At 41.7% G+C, this 14,138-nt stretch overlaps 1 protein-coding gene across 3 annotated transcripts in view; it reads left to right on the top strand.

Moving 5' to 3' along the window:
* The first annotated feature begins 3,502 nt into the window (after positions 1 to 3,502).
* The window catches only part of LOC111974188 (polypeptide N-acetylgalactosaminyltransferase 13), a 54,091-nt gene continuing 43,455 nt past the window's right edge, over positions 3,503 to 14,138 (top strand). For all 3 annotated transcript variants that reach the window (XM_024001848.2, XM_024001830.2, XM_024001839.2), the window contains exons 1-2: positions 3,503 to 3,966; positions 9,569 to 9,831. In XM_024001848.2, coding sequence (XP_023857616.1) covers positions 9,690 to 9,831 — 142 coding nt within the window. In that variant the 5' untranslated portion in view covers positions 3,503 to 3,966; positions 9,569 to 9,689. The remainder of the gene's footprint in view (positions 3,967 to 9,568; positions 9,832 to 14,138) is intronic.

A 14,138-nucleotide genomic window follows, 5' to 3' on the forward strand; every position in this document is an offset into this window, starting at 1 on the left:
TCAATTATGCCATTTCCACACTTTCAATAGAATATACTGCAAAAATAAATGTGGTGATATTAAAATAATAAACAGTACATGTATAGTATATTGATACAGTATAAATGTTATAATTTGAAGGGCTTTGTAATCAGAATGATCTCAATACAATTGAAAGAGTCCTACTGTGGCCATGATTGTCTCAAATGAACACGGAACAGATTGATGGAAAATCTGAATCTCTCAAACTGAAAACTTCAACATAATTACATGATGAATTTATTTCAATAAACAAAGGTAAACTACTGTTGTTTTATTATATATCCACCTTTCATGCATTTAACCACTCACTATTTACAAATGTTCAATAGGAAACCCATTAGACACATTGACTAAATCATTATACTGACTTGCGTATTGTATGCAAAAACACATACAATAGGTCTTTTTCAAAAACATTCATTCATCCCCATTGCTTTAGCAATAAGAGACAGTGTTTGAAGTCAAAAACGAATGTCACTTAGACAAATAGGCTATAACAATCTAGTGCGTCCAATTCAAATTATAGTACAATTCAATTGACATTGTTTATTTGTCTTTAACAAAAAAGTGAAAGATGATTTTGGCTATATACTTCTTGGAGATGTGTGTCCTTAAAATGTTTAGCCCTACCCCTAATTTGTCCTCTGACTGTTCAGTCACCTGCTGGATCCTACATTTTCGTCAACTGACAAGAAAAGAACAATGGAGACTGGATTTTATGTGAATATTGAGCTCTGTCTCTGCTGTTGGTGAAAACTGGATTAATCATCTGGGCATCAGTGGTAGGACAAATAATTTGGACAAAGTCTCCAAAAGCGCTCTTTGGGCTACTAATATGTACCAACAATGACTGTTTCTACCTCTTTGGATGGTCTTCTGTCCGTCACCAAAAAGTTGATCATTCCCTCTGACTTAATGAGAAGGTTGCAGCCCAAAAAGAATATACCGAAAACCACCGTGAGCGATAACACGCACATAACGGCAATCTGGACAACTCTCATGAGAAAGAGACTTCTCTCATCCGGAGTCGGCGCCACGAAGCCATTATCAGTCACCACTGATGAAAAGTTACAACAAAAAATATCTTCGGTCTTATTGAAAAGTCCTGAACTCTCCGTTTGATTGAAAGCGGTAGAATTCATCTCCACTTTTCAACTTTCAGTTGGCACCACAAATAACAGCCAAAAGCGCACTTTCAAGCGCAATTTCAGAAAAATTCCCCACAAGCGCAGAACAAAATGAAGAGTGAGAACCCGGAGATTGAAATGCCACCTTTAAATCTGGTATAGGTCTTCTGGTGTGTATCAAACTGCTTTGGCATCGCATTACTTTCCAAATGTCCTCTTCCCAGCCATAGTGCATTTATGATGTTACAGCAACCCGTGTTATTATAACCTACCTGGTTGGGTGAAACCATTTCAGGACGGACAGGAGAGTGCTGTTTTCCAAGAGTGTATAGTAATACCGCCACCATGAGCATGATCAATGAAACACGCAATGCGTAATTGGACGGCTGAAAACCATGCACCTGCCCATTCCATCCAGTCCAATAATGGGGGAAAGAAATGCAATTTGGTGAAAAAGTGCAATTTTGGATTCAATATCCAATAATGCTTTCATTTTTTATAATGTAGCAGATTTTTTATATTTTTAAAAATATTATTATTGTCAGTTATTACAGTCTCTACCTCTGTCGAATTCGCGTCCTGACTCTTTAATTTCATAGGTGCGTAGAGTGTGCTTGATCTAGCTCGCACGCCGGTGCCGGGAACTCGGGTCAGAGCTTTTATTTTGAAATCATTCCATTGATCCATATGGACTTCAAGCCTAAACTCTTTCGTCCCTGCACACCGGGCTAGCTAAATCATGTGTGCATTATGATCAATACTTTCACTGACATCTAGTGGATGTGAAATAGTGTATCTAAAACGAATTCATGAATTTAATTGTAATTAATGTATTCATGTATCCTTTAAAAATGACATGCATATATTGTTGTTTTCCAAAGTATATCCAAACGCAATCAATTCTAGTCTGAACTATGCCTTTTTAATTATTATTGTGCCCAATATTTGGCTCCGAACTATAGTCTTAGACCTACTGTAAATGTACCCTATTGGTATAAATGACTGATTTTTTACTGTTATGTGTTGCTGAAGCTGAAAGCGAATGAATGTTCTACTATTTAGATAATAAAGACTTGAAAAATATGCCTAATGTAGCTCTTCCCTGGTTCACAACTAAATCATCAGCAGATGGCAGTATTGTACTTGATGTAGAAAAGTGACACCATTGTATGTAAACTCCTCTCAGAGCATTTCGTATTATTCTGTACACAAATCCGGGACACTCCAATTAGTATGATACAGTACATTAAGTTTGGTATGGTTACGTTAGACAGATGGTTACTTTAGTCAAAAAGAAAAGGATAGTTGATGGGTGGACATTTAACGTGAACGTCTACCAATCCAAAGGTTGCTAGTTCAAATCTCATCATGGACAACTTCAGCGTTTTAGCAACTTTAAAACGACTTACTACTTTTTAGCTACTTTGCCACATCTTTAGCATGTTAGATAACTATCCCCCTTAACCCTTTTAGCTAACCCTTCACCTAACCTTAACCTTAACCCTAACCTTAACCCTAACCCCTAGCCTAGCTAACGTTAGCCACCTAGCCACATAGCTAGAATTTGTAACATATCATATCTTCGCAAATTGGTAACATATTGTAAATTTGACTAATTCGTAACATATTGTATATTTTGCAAATGTGTAACATATAATACAAATTGTAATTTATAACATATCATAAGAAATGGGCGATGGACATCCACAAATTAATACATACAATACGAAACGTAACATACTAAATGGAGAGTCCGGATTTACTTACAGAATAATACAAAATGCTCTGAGAGCAGGTTGTGGCATGAGCACAGAGCAGTGCTAACATAGTAAGCCTAGGTATAGGTTACAAAGCTGGCACACTCAACACATTTTCTGTTCAGTTTTACTGTGATGATATTTAGGGCCAGATTGAGAAATTATTCATTCTTCTGGGTAATATTGGTTTGTAAGGTGCAAACTTTGCTCCTAATTTAGGTTTAATTGATTTTGAATTGTTCATTTATCAACTCAATATTTGGAAACACCAAACGTCAATAACACAATTTGAACAAATACTTTTTACGGACTATTTATAGATCCTACATATTAACTAATTATGAACTGTGTATAAACTACTTATATTTTCAGATATAGCCTACAAATAATTCATACAACGAATATATTATATTATGTATTGTAGGATACTTCAATATGCCGTGTGTAACCTATGTATTTGAGTTTTGTGCTTTAGGCTATTTCCCATATGATGCACACTGAAAGAAATACATTTACCAGACGCCCTTGATGCTCAGGATCAGCAGGACTTCCTGATCGACGTGACTTGCAACCAATTACGGATGAGAAAAAGGACTATTGCCTCTATAGTTTTCATGGTAGATTGCACCAGAACGTATCGCCTGTCCGTTACCCCGTTATACATTATTCTTTCCGAGAACAGGTGGATACAAAGACATATCATTTTGCGCTGCATAGAATGTTAGAGATTACAGGGAAACTTGTTTAGGCTACATTATATCGGTAGGCTACGTGTCGAGTCGGGACGACTGCAGTACATTCTGAAGACGGACTAGCAAAGAGTATAGGTATCAAGCAATAAAGATTGCCAACCAGCAACATCATCGGGACGTAAAATTATGCTCTTCATTCAGATACAGGTTTTCCGTCTGCGGAACATTTGGATTGATAGTTTGATTTACCATTTAAACCATTCAAAAATGATTAGTGAATTACATTAGTGCTGTTAACCCTATGCAACACGTTGCTGGCAAGCGAGACATCATTGTGCCATTAATTGATTACAATAAGACATATTTTCTGTAAGTATTGAATAATATATATATATATATTGTACAAAATGACATGTTTCTTGAATGACGTGCTTTCATCTTTCAGCAGTCAGACAGTGTCATAAGAGATGGCTACAGTAGAAATGTTCATTTGGAATATAGCACGTTCCAGTGTTCCATCTATTAATTACTAGATTCTAGACTGTCAATTAGATATTGCAGGAATGTAAGGTCTTATATCTGCCTGCTGCTGATATAGGCTATATTTACAATATTTGTTGTAACATTGTTGCTAAACATTCCAATTAGATCATCTTAGTCTTGAATGTAGGAATGATATCAATGAGCTGTAGCCTGGATATACACCTGTCCTTCTGCAGCAGTTTGAAGTCAGTACCCTACTCATCCATCATAATGACAAGATTGTTGTGGAGGTCAGATATCAAGGATGACATTTTGCCATACAATTGTCCTAGCAATTTACCTTTAGATATATTGCTGTGAGGCCGGGTTGGGGTCATTCAAAAATGGGGAAATCTTTGACACAAATAGCTTCTCTTTTTGCTTCTCTTCACTTATTGAACAGTGAATTGGAATTTCAGTTTACTTCCTGAATTGACTGCCTTGTATTCAAATTGAACCCAACCCTGCAGTGAGACACTGGCAACAGTGAAATAGTAGTAGCCAGTGGGTTCTCAAATAGGTCAACAAGTTAAGTCTCACTTAGCCTATTTGTTATGGACAAGTTGTCTTTAGATCAGTTCAGCTGTATAAGACAACGGATGAATCAATATGTTCCCTTTCGCCTCTATTTATCTGTCTGCTGCTGAGTGAAGGGAGGGTGTGCTTGGCTTTCCACCATATCACACCCTGTGGGTTGTCTCTCACTTCATAATGGTCTCGATGAATAGAGTGGTACTATACTTACATTACATCCACTTCCTGGAGATCTACCGTCCTATAGGTTTTCAGTCCAACCCCAATAAAGCATAGCCTCGTACTACCATCCTGATCTCGTGTCCTTGGGATGGATATAAATGCACAGAATGGGTACCTGGAGGGAAGTGGGGAAAGGTCATGCTTTTTACATTTCAGTCAAGGGGAGGGTTCAGTATTTTTTCAATATAGTCTAGGGAAGGGTCATGTACTTTGTAAATTATGAAATGTTAATATTTGTCAGTGTTTTAGAATTGGTTGCTTATTAGGCTATATATCGATGTGTGGCCGATGCCGCCCCCCATCTCTGATTCTCCGCTGGGCATGCGCCTATAGGCTATTTAGTGTGGTCTCAATCAAATGACCCATAGCCTATAGGCTACGAAGTGCATGCTCGGAGAAGCACAGAGCAAAGTTATATTTCTAAGATAGCTTCTGGGATGGTGTAAATACAACTAGGCTGCATTACACACTGCGAGGGATATTCCAACCCTGGCTGTGCTGTGTAGGTCTTTGATGGCAGTTCAGGAGGAGGCTTCTTCTGAAAATAATTTAGGATTAGGCCTAGTCCAAATAATGTACTCTAGCGCGCGGACTGGCCTACAGCCAATGTTCTGTTCAGTTCGAGAATGAGAGTGCGAAGCTACATCCTTCTATAGCCGAAGAGACAAAAAAATAGACTTTGCTTGAAAAGTAATCTAATTCTGTCAGTATCAATTGATTAAGCTATTCACTTTCTGTACAGCAGAAGATGTTTAAACCCAGACAGCTTTTAGGGAAACACGTGTGACCCTCTCTAGTTGGGTTCAGCCACGGAAGAAGAGTAGCCAGCAGTGTCACTAGGTCTACTCTGTCTGGGTAGGTCAACTTGTGGAAGTACCATGCTCAGATTCCTAATGAAGTCTCAGATTCAATTATTTGCAAAAAGGGACAGTTTCATTGCAGACAAGACACACTGATTTAGCATTGGAGAAATATGATAAGATGAACACATTGGCCTATCGCTCTGTCCATTCTTAGCCTGTCATTTTGGTATTTTGTGTGGTATTAAAAAATATTCTGCTAATATGCAAAATGATGTAGAATTGCATGAAATGTTTATGAAAGGCAATTTCTTCTTGGACCTGCAAATACACTGATCTTTCCACCCCTACTCTTTTCTACGGTGGTATGCGAACCCACAACCTTCTGGCCCGCAGCCCTGTGCTCTATCACAGTCCATGCTTTGCGATGTAGCCTAATGCTTACAGGACAAAGAACAGTTTCTAAAACTGCATAGCTAAGGCTCTGGTCTGTCCAAGAAGTGAAACTAAATGGTAGACAGGTTCTCTGCCATCCACTCTATGTTTTAATTATTATTTTGGGTGTAGAGGAAGGTCAGTTGTTTTTTTTCAAGCGTTCAGGGAGGGTTTAGGTCAAATATATCTTGCTGAACGGAAGGCCATCCATTTTCATTTCAGAGAGGTCCGATTTTCTCCATGTAACCCTTATTATAAATAACGTTCACTCCCTAAGTCCACGAGATCAGGATGGTAGTGTGAGGCTAACCAAAGCACACCTGTTTTTACTAATTAGCTGCTCACCAAGACCTTAAATAGCTGAATCAGGTGTGTTGGGTTAGGGCTGGACTGAACCTACAGGACGGTATCTCCAGGATGAGGGTTGTGGGGCCCTGCCAAATAGATATGTCACTAAAGTATTCCCTCATGTACTTTAGTGGCACAGCCCACCTCTTCCCTTTGTTATTGACGTCGTCACAGCACCCCATTGGATCGGAGCGACGGACGGACTTAAGAGGATCAGCCCTCTAGTCCATCCTGATAATCATTTCCTGTACCCTGAATGCCTAACGCTGGATGATTTGAGCTGATTTATCCTTTTCTGAACATTGTATAAGATTGTGCGCAAAGTGCTCCCTGTCATAATGCTTATATCAGTGGCCCTGGAGTGGACCTAAGTGAGCTTGTATTAAATTCCCTGTACACAAGAGAAGTTCAGTCTGCTTCTTGAGTGAAGAATCATGTACTTCAGATAATTCTGCATCTGGGATTCCAGAATAAACCAGTCAGAAATGATAGAGAACATTAGAGTTGAATTGCCATTGTTTGAACTTCAGAGCAGCCTTGTTTGATGTGTAGGAGTATGGATAGAGTCAAACAGTAACTGTCCGTGTCAGATGTAACACTTCTGGCCCGTGGGTTAAAGCGTCAAAGCGTCGCCACGGTCAATAAGGTTTGCGTTGTTTGGACAAGTGTTTTCAGCTGAAATGTATGCTGTAATGAGGGGAGAGACCTTGTTGTAGTGCACTGCTCAACAGACAGGAAATATTCATCCGTGCAGATGGTTGGACTAATGACCCAGCCGCTTCAGAGGGGGAATGCGAGCGTCGCCTCCAGCCTGGTTGGTGGCACCAGACCCAAACATTGCACTCGACAGTTCTAAGCAGATGGCCGCGGGAAAACACGGCAGACATGTTTCTGATTTTTTGTTGTTGCCGAAATTAGCATAGAATTCAATATGATGAAAGTAGCGTGGAGTAAGGTTCCAGGGCCCAGTGTTACTAGGCGTTGGTCTGTTTCATTTCAATCAGATTCATTATGTTTTTGAAATAGAGGATTCGATTTAGATTGGAAAACCTTATCACCGGAATCTATACATTTTTAAGGTTGGGGAAAGTCCACTGCAACGGATGACAACATTGCACACAAAGGAGTCTTTATTTTATTAGACTGCCATTCTCAAGGCCATTTTGGGGCTAATGTCCCACCTTAGATGTCCTGTAAATTTGGTTAAGCTTTGTAGGCCTACTTATGACGGAAAGCGGTCAATGATGATCTATTGTCAGTGTGACTGTTGTTTACAGGGCTGTGACGCTACTAATAAACATGACTGGACGACCAGGCGTGTTTTTGGAAGAGGTAACAGTTAACTCAGGACAGGCTTGTCATCTACTGTGATGGACATATACAGGAAGCAGAGAGGGATGTTGTGAGCGCAAAGACGTTCAGGGAGGGTTTAGGTAAAATATATCTTACTGAACGGATGGCCATCCATTTTCATTTCAGAGAGGTCCGATTTTCTCCATGTAACCCTTATTATAAATAACGTTCACTCCCTAAGTTCACGAGATCAGGATGGTAGTGTGAGGCTAACCAAAGCACACCTGTTTTTACTAATTAGCTGCTCACCAAGACCTTAAATAGCTGAGTCAGGTGTGTTGGGTTAGGGCTGGATTGTACCTACAGGACGTTATCTCTGTTTTTGGAAGAGATAACAGTTAACTCAGGACAGGCTTGTCATCTACTGTGATGGACATATACAGGAAGCAGAGAGGGATGTTGTGAGCGCAAAGACTGCACTACGCTGCAGGAGAATGATAAGGAAATGAGATAGTCAGATTTCCTTCTGGGGATGAGGCTAGAGGGGTGTTATAAGAACCACCCATTGGCATAGGGCCTTGGGCATATTGGAGGATGATGTGGGTAAACAAAAATGTACACACACACACACACCACTTCAACGTACACCAAGGGGGTTTCTGTTTTCAGTTGTATTTTTACGTGTGGTTATGTGACCGCGTTTATGGAAACTCAATGCCCCACAGAACACTCCAATACTAGAATTTGTGTGTAAGACAGAAATATTTGATAGCCTTTTATGCCATTAATATGGTCTAATTTCTCCCCGAAATGAAAACGCAAGACTTTGGGATCATAGATAGCTCTTATTGCTTTACAGGACATTTAAAGGTGAAGTACCATAGTGCAGACCTTTCAGTCAAAGCAACTTTCTTGTATATCATTACATTGGATTGGAGATGAACATTTGTAGGAGGAAAATCTAAAACGTACAAAGCAGGCTCTATTTCAGTTGTGATCTAATCGATCACTATCGTACCAAAGTTGTCAGGTAGATATGAATTCATATTATGAAAAGAGTGTCCATTTTGTTTACATTGTCTATTTATTCTCTTCTGGCTGCTTCTTTCAGACCGGTCTTGTCCGGCACATCTATTGTGATTTTACACACACACACACACACACACACACACACACACACACACACACACACACACACACACACACACACACACACACACACACACACACACACACANCACACACACACACACACACACACACACACACACACACACACACACACACACACACACACACACACACACACACACACACACACACACACACAGTTTCATACAGGGAGAATTGAGTGCAGCTTGTTGCCTCTGTAAACCAATAATTCTCCTTAGAGAAAGGCACATTACATAGCAAATTGTGTTTTTTTTTCATGTGGAATACTAGTGAGGTATTCATTTCATTCCATTGAGATTTCTGTTCCGCACAAACATTCTCATTGGACTGAAATCTATCTGCCTGGTCTAGGCAAATCCGCCAATAAACCACAGATGATATGCAGACTCTCTGAGGAAGGAATTAGCTTTCTGCTTTTCTCTCAAATGGAAAAATACCAAGTCATTGTCAACAACTGTGCTCCATAAAAGACATGTTCAAAGGAAGTTAGCTGTTGGTGGAAGCTGTATGGTGAAATCAATGAATTCTCCTCAGTTTTCATTGTCACAATGTTCACTCTTAACATTTCAATGAATGTTTTCTTTTCATTTCTTAAAGTTCTCTTTCTAACCAGGTCTGTGTGTTTTCCTCTCCTCTCTATGTAGTGGGATGACATCCCGGTGTGTCTCCCCTCCGTTACCTTGTTTAGTCTCCAGAGTTCCTGCTTTCTGTCAGGGGCCAGCCTGCTGATTCCTCTCTGCCACCACGTCACGTCACCGGGGGCCGATGCGGCGTTTCGTATACTGTAAGGTGGTGTTGACCACCTCGCTCGTCTGGGTCCTGGTGGATGTCTTCCTGCTGCTCTACTTCAGTGAATGTAACAAATGTGACGACAGGAAGGACCACTCACTGCTGCCTGCTCTCAGAGGTGAGCCCGAAATTGAATAAACTTTATTAATCCCACGAGGTGAAATTAGGTTTCTCACCAGCAAGACACAAACAACAACACCAAAAGCATACTTCAGAGACACATAGACAAAGCACTGATGGTTGGTGAAACAAGCACAACTGATGAATTCCATAGAAGCCAATGGATTTAATACTATAGTCTTAAAACCTAATCAAACATACATTATAGCGTTTGCTCTGTAGATGTGGGTTTGTGGCCCTGCGAAACAGTCACCATGACTCAGGCTAGACAGACATTTATTTGACACAGATTTGTTAGCTCTACACGGTAGTCCAATTCAAACAAGTAATTGTTCGATGTAAACACAGTAGTCCTATACAAATTACACTATTCTCACGCTATTACTTTTGGGAAGTTTGGAGAACAAACACCAAAGTAACTTCAAAGAAAAGCAATGGAGTTAATAATAAACTTGTTGAATCTCAGCCTGAGTGCGCAATTAAGAGAAAAACACTTGAGAATGAGAAAATGGTTCAGTTTCAAATGGCACCCTATTCCCTATATAGTACACTACTTTTGACCAGCGTTCATAGGGCTCTGGTCGAAACTAGTGCACTTTATAGGGAATAGGGTACCATTTGGGATACACTATGCCTTTATCCAACAGTTGGATCTTCCGTATCCCTGGTTAATCAAGCTTATCCACAGGAGTGTCCTTTCCTTCTTTGGCCCAGTATTTCCCGACATGCCCTTTCCAGTAAGCAGGTTTACAAGTGGCCCGCTAAGCTGCTTTCAAGGTTGGAATTGGGGAGGAACCTCCGCCAGAAAGAAGCTAAAAAGTTATGTGGCCTTCTCGATTCCAGACTCATTTCCATCACAACAAGTGCCTGAAGCTACAGTACATACGAGTTACTTATGCTCTTAGTTGAATTGAAATGGTGTTATCCGGTTTGGCACATGCGCTCAGCATTGAGGTCATTTTCCGACTAAATATGTCAGTGTAAGCTTTTGGGGGAATTAATGGCTTAGGATTTTGGCAGTCTGTCACCCATTCTCTCTGTTGCTTTAAGAGGCTCCAATGAACATCGTAAAATGTATTTGGTTGGCCTAATGGTCTTTGATCCTTGTATTACACATGTTAATATTATTTAGTTTTTTTGCCATTCTTAATAAAGGGATAGTTCACCAATATGTCATTATGTCATTTGGGTGAATCCCTTTAATAAAGTGCACGTACGCGGAGTATACCAAACATTAGGAACCCTCAGAACAGCCTCAATTCGTCGGGGCATGGACTCTACAAGGTGTCGAAAGCGTTCCACAGAAATGCTGGCCAATGTCGACTCCATTGCTTCCCACAGTTGTGTCAAGTTGGCTGGATGTCCTTTGGATGATAGACCATTCTTGATACACACAGGAAACTGTTGAGTGTTGCAGTTCTTGACACAAACCGGTGCGCCTTGCATCTACTACCATACCCCGTTCAAAGGCACTTCAATCTTTTGTCTTTCCCATTCAACCTCTGAATGGCACATATACACAAATCAAATCACATTTTATTTGTCACATACACATGGTTAACAGATGTTAATGAGAGTGTAGGGAAATGCTTGTGCTTCTAGTTCCGACAGTGCAGTAATATCTAACAAGTAATCTAACAAATTCACAACAAATACCTAATACACACAAATGTAAAGGGATGGAATAAGAATATGTACATGTAAATATATGGATGAGCGATGACCGAGCGGCATAGATGGTATAAAATACAGTATATACACTTATGAGTAATGTAAGATATGTAAACATTATTAAAGTGGCAATATTTAAAGTGCCATTGTTTAAAGTGACTAGTGATCCATTTATTAAAGTGGCCAGTGATTGGGTCTCAATGTAGGCAGCAGCCTCTGAGTTAGTGATTGCTGTTTAGCAGTCTGATGGCCTTGAGATAGAAGCTGTTTTTCAGTCTCTCGGTCACAGCTTTGATGCAGCTGTACTGACCTCGCCTTCTGGATGGTAGCGGTGTGAACAGGCAGTGGCTTGGGTGGTTGTTGTCCTTGATGATCTTTTTGGCCTTCCTGTGACATCGGGTGCTGTAGGTGTCATGGAGGGCAGGTAGTTTGCCCCCGGTAATGCGTTGTGCAGACCGTACCACCCTCTGGAGAGCCTTGCGGTTGAGGGCGGTGCAGTTACCATACCACAGCCTGACAGGATGCTCTCGATTGTGCATCTGTAAAAGTTTGTCAGGGTTTTGAGTGACAAGCCACATTTCTTCAGCCTCCTGAGGTTGAAGAGGCACTGTTGTGCCTTCTTTGCCTCACTGTCTGTGTGTGTGGACCATTTCAGTTTGCCTGATGTGTACGCCGAGGAACTTAAAACGTTCCACCTTCTCCACTGCTGTCCCTTCGATGTGGATAGGGGGGTGCTCCCTCTGCTGTTTCCTGAAGTCCACGATCATCTCCTTTGTTTTGTTGACGTTAAGTGAGAGGTTATTTTCCTGACACCACACTCCGAATGCCCTCAGCTCCTCCCTGTAGGCTGTCTTGTCATTGTTGGTAATCAAGCCCACTACTGTTGTGTCATCTGCAAACTTGATGATTGAGTTGGAGGTGTGCATGGCCACTCAATCGTGGGTGAACAGGGAGTACAGGAGGGGGCTGAGCAAACACCCTTGTGGGGCCCCAGTGTTGAGGGTCAGCGAAGTGGAGATGTTGTTTCCTACCTTCACCACCTGGGGGGCGGCCCGTCAGAAAGTCCAGGACTCAATTGCACAGGAATGGGTTGAGACCCAGGGCCTCCAGCTTGATGATGAGCTTGGAGGGTACTATGGTGTTGAATGCTGAGCTGTAGTCAATGAACAGCATTCTTACATAGGTATTCCTCTTGTCCGATGGGATAGGGCAGTGTGCAGCGTGATGGCGATTGCATCGTCTGTAGACCTGTTGGGGCGGTATGCAAACTGAAGTGGGTCTAGGGTGGCCGGTAAGGTGGCGGTGATATGTATTACACCCGCGCGTGGTGCAATCAATATGCTGATAGAATTTAGGTAACCTTGTTCTCAAATTTGCTTTGTTAAAATCCCCAGCTACAATAAATGCAGCCTCAGGATATATGGTTTACATAGAGTCCAGTGAAGTTCCTTGAGGGCCGTCTTGGTGTCTGCTTGAGGGGGAATGTACACCGCTATGACGAGAATTCTCTTGGGAGATAATATGGCTAGCATATGATTATAAGGAATTCTAGGTTGGGTGAGCAGAAGGACTTCAAATCAAGTTTATTTTATATAGCCCTTCGTACATCAGCTAATATCTCGAAGTGCTGTACAGAAACCCAGCCTAAAACCCCAAACAGCAAGCAATGCAGGTGTAGAAGCACGGCGGCTAGGAAAAACTCCCTAGAAAGGCCAAAACCTAGGAAGAAACCTAGAGAGGAACCAGGCTATGAGGGGCGGCCAGTCCTCTTCTGGCTGTGCCGGGTGGAGATTATAACAGAACATGGCCAAGGACAACAAGGACAACAAGGACAACAAAATGTTCATAAATGACCAGCATGGTCAAATAATAATCAGGAATAAATGTCAGTTGGCTTTTCATAGCCGATCATTAAGAGTTGAAAACAGCAGGTCTGGGACAGGTAGCACATCCGGTGGACAGGTCAGGGTTCCATAACCGCAGGCAGAACAGTTGAAACTGGAACAGCAGCAAGGCCAGGTGGACTGGGGACAGCAAGGAGTCATCATGCCCGGTAGTCCTGACGCATGGTCCTAGGGCTCAGGTCCTCCGAGAGAGAGAAAGAAAGAGAGAAGGAGAGAATTAGAGAGAGCATACTTAAATTCACACAGGACACTGGATAAGACAGGAGAAGTACTTCAGATATAACCAACTGACCCTAGCCCCCCGAGGCTGAGACAGGAGGGGTCAGGAGACACTGTGGCCCCATCCGATGATACCCCCGGACAGGGCCAAACAGGAAGGATATAACCCCACCCACTTTGCCAAAGCACAGCCCCCGCACCACTAGAGGGATATCTTCAACCACCAACTTACAATCCTGAGACAAGGCCGAGTATAGCCCACAAAGATCTCCACCACAGCACAAACCAAGGGGGGGCGCCAACCCAGACAGGAAGATCACGTCAGTAACTCAACCCACTCAAGTGACGCACCCCTCCTAGGGACGGCATGAAAGAGCACCAGTAAGCCAGTGACTCAGCCCCTGTAATAGGGTTAGAGGCAGAGAATCCCAGTGGAGAGAGGGGAACCAGCCAGGCAGAGACAACAAGGGCGGTTCGTTTCTCCAGAGCTAATACAAAATAGAACCTGGTT

The sequence above is a fragment of the Salvelinus sp. IW2-2015 genome, linkage group LG2 (assembly GCF_002910315.2).
Source record: "Salvelinus sp. IW2-2015 linkage group LG2, ASM291031v2, whole genome shotgun sequence".
NCBI lineage: Eukaryota > Metazoa > Chordata > Actinopteri > Salmoniformes > Salmonidae > Salvelinus > Salvelinus sp. IW2-2015.